We start from the raw sequence: 6,614 nt of genomic DNA, 5'->3' as shown, positions 1-6,614 counted from the left end.
GGGGGTGAGGGAGGTTGGGGGTGAGGGGGCTGGGAGCGATGAGGGAGGGACATGGGGGCAGGACGTGTGCAATTACACTTGTGCAGCATGCACACTAGGGCACAGCGTGAAGCTTGGCCCTGGCACATGGATGGCGCAGCTGCAGAGTCCTACTGCCCTGGCACTGGGGATAGACCCACTTGGCCTGCCTAGGTTTGTCCTTGGTCTGCGCTGGCCTTTGCCCTGCTCGCTCCGCAGCAGGCAGCCTCTGCCCACCTCTGCCCGGTGCGCTGAAGCTGAGCTCAGGGGCACAGCCCATGACCCACAGGCTCCTGCAGTCACTTGGTCAGTGAGCAGCCAAGTTAGGCCTTAGTCCTGCCCGCAGTTACACATGGGAGTAAAGTCACGTGGTGTGAAACTGAACTGGTGTGTAGCTTTGTGGGGGGGAGGGGAGAGAGGGGCAAACTCTCTCCCAGCGTGTTCTTATCTGAGCACTTTGTCAGGTATATGTATGGGTTATATCTCAGCAAATAAAAAAACACTCTGCAGATGCCCAAACAAAGGCATTTCTTAATGAGGGCTGTTTCAGCTTTTTTTCTATTACTGTGTCAATGCTAGAACTCTTTTATTAAAAAAGTAAGAATTTCATTATAAGAAGTTATTTTTCCATCACATGTATTTTCAAAACATCTGAATTGTTTTGGCTCAGACTGTCTCAGAAATAGTCACCATCTGAAAATTCTCAGCCTAGAGTGTGAACACTTTGGAAAGTTCTGAGCATCTGAAAAAAGGGTTAGAATACAAGTGCTTAGGGAATCCTAGCAGCAGTTGTTAGCTATCTAGTTATAGGAAACATTTCTTCACTCAGTGCTGAGTCCAACCACTGTTTCAAGAGATCTTGTAGGTAGCCCCTTTTGCAGCTATTATGAACTCCTGGAAATGGAGTGAGGACTCAAATCCACTTGTGGAAACCAAGCTTCTTAAACATGGAGAGGGTAAACTGTGGGCTCTGATCTCTGTAATGTAGCTTTCAGGTTCCAGGGAAAACTCATTTTGTTCTTCTGTTTTTAGTGATATCACCCCTTTGCTAAAGGATCCTATAGCCTTCAGGACTGTGATTGATATTTTGGAACATCGTGTGAGGACACACTATCCACAGATCGACTTCATTGCGGGTGGGTAGCATGATAAATGTTTAGTGAAACTTCAATAAAATACAGTAGAGAACATTACTGTTCATCCATACAGAGATCGCATGGTAAGTAAAGGTCAGAACCAACCCCTTTAAGGAGGCAGGAAAGATGGTATACCATCATGGTATTGCAACATTATGACTGTTTATCATAACGTTTTATTCTGTACCAAACTACGTAACACTAGTGTATGGTTGTTTTATTTCTGTGCTGTAGTTTTCTGACATGCTGTTCTGAGCATTGAACATACTCGATGAACATTTGGCAATAATTTCCTTTATTTAAAAAGATTTAATAGCAGTAAGCAGTGAATTAGCCAATATAAGTGAATTACTACTCTGTCTTCCTTAGTCTATAACTTGCCTTTAAGCCAGGTCTAGTGTTCTATAAATAGCAAAGACACAAGCTGTTTCTCCATTTTCCGCTTGTCTCAGAATGACTGGCTACAGACCAACTATAGCTGTGCCTTGTGGAGGTAACTGTTCTCTTCCAACTAACATATTGTTTAAGGACATGGAGAATAATAAGTATTGAATGGAAGAGGGGTGATTTGACAATAACCCGATGTCAGTGAGTCTAGTGGACTCTATTCAATTCTTAGTGGCTGTGATCATGTAAACCCATCCTGATGTGATACTGAGTTTCTGGCCCTACAGTTGAATTGATATTGAGACTTAATTTCTTATCAGTACAGATAAGAACCAGTTCACAAACTAATAGAGGGAGCTTCTAACATAGATACGTGGAACTCCAGGTTCCAGGCTGCATTTCATAGTAAGTTTGTGTGAGAACAAACATACAATGCAAAGTAGGTGAGATTGCAAGTCAGTACAAATAGCTGCTAGACTCCCTGAGTACAGGAAGATAACAGAAACACTGAGCATTTGCAGAGAGAGTGAAAGCTGAACGGTTTCCCTTTGTTAACAGTGTTTTTGCTGCTCTGCTTTCCATAGGTCTGGATTCTCGTGGTTTCCTCTTTGGCCCAGTTCTGGCACAGAGACTAGGGATTGGCTGTGTGTTAATACGAAAAAAGGGGAAGCTTCCGGGTCCCACAGAATCCGTCTCATACACTCTTGAATATGGCCAGGTAATAGCCAGAAGAGAACCCTTGGTGGACACTGCTGTAATTGCTAATGTCTTGTTTGTGGAGATCACTGAGCTACTTTGGGGATGAGGATGGTGGTGAGATGAAGCCCATCTAATTATATTTGGTGCTAGAGAATTTCACAGCCACTGTAGCCCTTCTGGGGCTGGTGATGAGAACACAGCACTGGGAGTCAGGCATTCTAAATTCCATTCTGGTTGTGCCCAGTGACTAGTCCCTACACCATAGGGGTGGTGTGAGGCTTAAAATTTTGCAAACTATTCTGAGATCTTTGGAGAAAAGGTACTTAGTTCAGACAGCTATTAGGTGTGGCTTGAATCTGAGTGTATGTATTATTAAGAGTACTGAGCATAAAAACTAAGGGCTGCTGATTTTCAGAGGAACCTAGTTAAAGGACTGACAGCAAGTCCTGTGCTTCTGGAGAAAGGCCAGTGGAAAAGAAAGAGGAAAAAAAAGGAGGAAATGAAGGTTACATGAAGATATCCATTACTTTTTCCCACTCTTGCTTGTTTCAGTAAATGCTCCAGTTAAATGCTCTTTTTTATGGTTTTAAAGCAGGAAACAATTATTGCACAGCAGCTGGGTTCATGCCTGACCCTTCTTGGAAGAGATATAGCATAGACTTGATAACTCTGCCTCAGCTAGCTAACTAATGCTGCTGAATACTATTGAGGCAAGCCTTCCCTTGCATAGTACAAAGTTCTGTGGTAGTCATAAGCATCGCATGGATCAGTCCTTATGTAGAATGGGTTCATCTCTCTTGGAGGACAGAGAAAAGATGCATACGTGGCTAGCTGCATATATATATATATATATATATATATATATATATATATATATGACACTAAAGGGCTGAAACCGAGGACTTTCTGCACCAAGACCATAGGAGTCTTGATCATGCATGCTTAGGCCAGTGTATTACATACAGGAGTTCCAGTCCCATCTGGGCTGCTGTTCTGGGAGAGTTTATCTAACAAAAGGAATAGAATACACTATGTTAGTGTGCATGATTGGGACTCTGAAGATCTCCTTTAGCTCGAGGCCTGTGTATTTAGGTGCTGAAAGTCAGGATTTCATTATTGCTGATGAACGTGATATCTGCTTTTTGCTACACGCTAACATTTTCAAAAGCAGTGCTCTATAAAGTGAGACTAGAACAAAGTTGCCTTTTCAATCCTGCAGGCTGAACTTGAAATCCAGAGCGATGCCTTGGAACCGGGAGAGAAAGTGGTCCTCGTTGATGACCTGCTTGCGACTGGAGGTAAGAGCAGTCGCTTAGTTAAGTCTGCTCCATGTGTAGTTGTGCTGTAACTGGCATTGCTCATTCTATCTCAGGGTGTTCTCTGCTGAAGCTGCTTTGAAGAGGACAAAATCTCTTTGTAAAAGTGTCCTTGTGACTTTATGGGGAGAGGGATGCAGCAGTTAGCCAATTGGGGTTTATACTGTGTCTGTCTGAATTACTGTACTATAGTACCTGAAATCCCTGCCCTAAGGCCCGCCAGAGTTCAGCTTGGTTTAAAAAAAGGAAAAGCCAGGTAGGAATCCATTGTCTCATTCTTGGCTTTGCAATGCGCTGTCTGACACTTTCTGAAAATCGGAAGTTACCTGCTTGCATGCTTCTAACCATGTGATTAGCGATGGCTTAAAGTTGGAACTAAGACTGTGTGCCTTATCTGCCTGTAATACTTGGAGTGATTGTGTGTCTCTCTGCTTAATGTCCCTGTTGTGCAGGTACCATGTGTGCAGCCTGTGAGCTGATGAAGAAGCTGAAGGCTGATGTCCTAGAATGCGTGGTGGTCATAGAGTTAAAATCTCTGAAAGGGGCAGAAAAACTGAAACCCTTACCAGTCTACTCTCTGCTGCAATATGACTAATGAGCTTCAGATCAGAGAAGGTTGCTATGGTCTGATTGAGGCTGCCTTCTGAAGATCTGCTGCTGTTTCTTATCTTGATCAATTGTTTGAAGGCAACAAGCACAATTAACTATTTTTGGGTGAGAGGAATGGGAGCTGTGGATAATACGTTCCTATGTGTTTTATTCCATTATTTCCTTGAGAGACGATAATACTAACCTTGACTTCAGTTTAGGTATTGAACAAGTGCTATATCATAACTACTCCTGTTTATTTTCCAAGTCAAAGATTAAAACTTCCTTTTAGAGAGATCAATGTGTAAATGGTGCTGCTAAGGGCAGTAGTGAACTAGATGGAGAACTGAGGTGATGCCTTTTGTGGGACCCATGTACTGGCTTTTGTTTTCAGCCAAAAATAGTCAGTACCATGCTGAGACTTTGTAATAGGCTCATTAGAAATACCAGAGATGGAAATGAATTATTATAAAACAGTTCAACATTGTATCTGGCTTCAGAAGATTGGATGCAGTGTTCTCTGCTTTCCTTTGGGACGCTGTGTGTGTTTGTGTTCCTTCCTGGCAGCGGAATGGGCTAATCATGTGGGAAAGGCAGGGACTGCAGATGGCAATGCAGAGTTGGTACAAATGAATCATTAGACCGACCCCTCCTGTTTTCTAAAGAAGGTAGGAAGCTTCTCCCCATTACAGCAAGGGCAGTTAGACCTCTCTTGTTCCAGCTCAATTCTGCTAAACTTGCTGTGCTGTTTATGCCCCCTTATTCTGGGGAAACTGACAGAGCTGAAGGTAGTTTTGAGTGGGGGAAAAAGTTGTCCTTCGATCTAAAAATACCATTTAGAAGCCTTTGTATCATTCCAATCTGGTGTTAGGTTTTGCTGTGTACTGCTACAGCTGCAGGTTTGGTGAGAAATGAGGAAGGGCTTTGAGATTTACTTGTGGTTGGGTGGAAGGAATCCATTTCTCTAGATCAGTGAAGACTAACATGGTATTGGGCATCTGTACGATGGCCTCTCTTACTGCATCCACATGCTTGGGTTACAGCTGTTCTGTCAACCTTGTGAACTGTACACATTGGAATGCTTCAATTTGCAATGCTAATGGAGCAGTGGTGACTTGTTCAATATAAGAAATGGGTACAAGTCCCCAGCATGTCATGCATGAGATAGGATGAGCAACTTTTTACATGCTCCCTTCTATTATATATACAGTAAAGTTCCCTGGACTCTGCCTTTAGCCTCAGGTTCCAACAAACTGAAAGGTTACTCAGAGCTTAGGTTGATACTGTTGTCTTCCCTCCTCCCCTTCCAATCAACTTCCTTGTTCCAAAATACCCTCCAGTATTGGCACAGCCTAAAAAGGGAAGGGAAAGTGGAACTATGCTCACTTTGAGTGCTTTAGCATGAGCTCTAATATTAACAGCATTCTAGTTACTATGGTGGACAAAGTTTGATAGGCAGATTTTTAGAAAAAAGACTCCTAATTGCAGTGTGATCTAGCTATAACATCCAACTCTGTCACAAACACTTACAAATCAGAGCCAGGGTACCAAAATCTCCTTATAGATGAGAAAGGATGCTTTGGATTGTAACTAATATTTGTAATGGCTGTCTTCAATTGAATCTGTAGCTGCTTAGTAAATAAATATTGATCTTTTAATTCTCAAAACTATTCTGGTAGCAGGATGAAGTTGGGGTGTATTTCTCTGACCATTTCTCTTCAAGAAACCAACATCCAGTGAAACAAGCCATCTTGTGACTTCAGTGAAATTCAAAAGGGTTGGAAGTTGGGCCAGCCCAATTGCTTTACATGCTGAGCTGAACCTTTAACATATCTTCCTCATATCTGGTCTTACTGAATTCTTCCCCCAGCCTTGCCCTTTGAGCTCTCACTGGAAGATGCTAGAGAAGCCAACTTTGGGACTCGCTAATCTCACCCTCCTAGAACTGTAATACTTAATATCTAATCCTGCAAGGTAAAGAAAGGCAGTTACTTATTCAGTTCCTTGGGCGCACAGGGCAAGGAAACTGTTGCTTCCCCACAGGTTTCTGAAAGTGCACCTTATACATGGAGAATAGCTCAGGTGCCACATTAAATCACCCAAAAGACCCATGGAAAGCAGCTGCAGCACGGTCACAAATATGTTGTTTGACTGCCAAAGCATGGCCCTGGCCCCGTGCAGTGCCAGTAACTGATCGCAGGCAAGGCTTGGACTGTACCCTCTCTGGCTTCAGGGCAAGTTTTTTATACTGAGATAGCTAACTTGAGTTACCTGTCTTGATTGTAAAATAGCCCTGTAGTTTTTACCTTAATGTAGCTAGTTGTGGCCAGCTCTGTCTCTTCCCCCTCGACCTGCTATATCAAGGTAAAAACTAGTGCCTTCTCATTAGGATTTTACAGTAAGAGGTAACGCCTCTTAGGTATCTCACTATAAAGAAAACTTTTTTCAGTAGAACCATGCCAGCCCCATA

The 6,614-nt window shown here is 42.9% G+C and overlaps 1 protein-coding gene across 1 annotated transcript; it reads left to right on the top strand.

Annotated features, from left to right (window-relative positions):
* The first annotated feature begins 94 nt into the window (after window positions 1-94).
* LOC113409618 (adenine phosphoribosyltransferase-like) lies at window positions 95-4,702 on the top strand. Its single transcript, XM_026663748.1, has 5 exons — window positions 95-192; window positions 1,051-1,154; window positions 2,126-2,259; window positions 3,460-3,538; window positions 4,009-4,702. Exons 1-5 carry the CDS (start codon window positions 131-133, stop codon window positions 4,149-4,151), a joined length of 522 nt encoding a protein of 173 aa, XP_026519533.1. The 5' UTR covers window positions 95-130; the 3' UTR covers window positions 4,152-4,702.
* Window positions 4,703-6,614: the final 1,912 nt, after the last annotated feature.

Source organism: Terrapene carolina, unplaced genomic scaffold, assembly GCF_002925995.2.
Source record: "Terrapene carolina triunguis isolate 2854851 unplaced genomic scaffold, T_m_triunguis-2.0 Scaffold33911, whole genome shotgun sequence".
Classification (NCBI taxonomy): Eukaryota; Metazoa; Chordata; order Testudines; family Emydidae; genus Terrapene; species Terrapene triunguis.
Note: the sequence above shows the minus strand (reverse complement) of the source record. Positions and strands in the feature narration are given on the sequence as shown.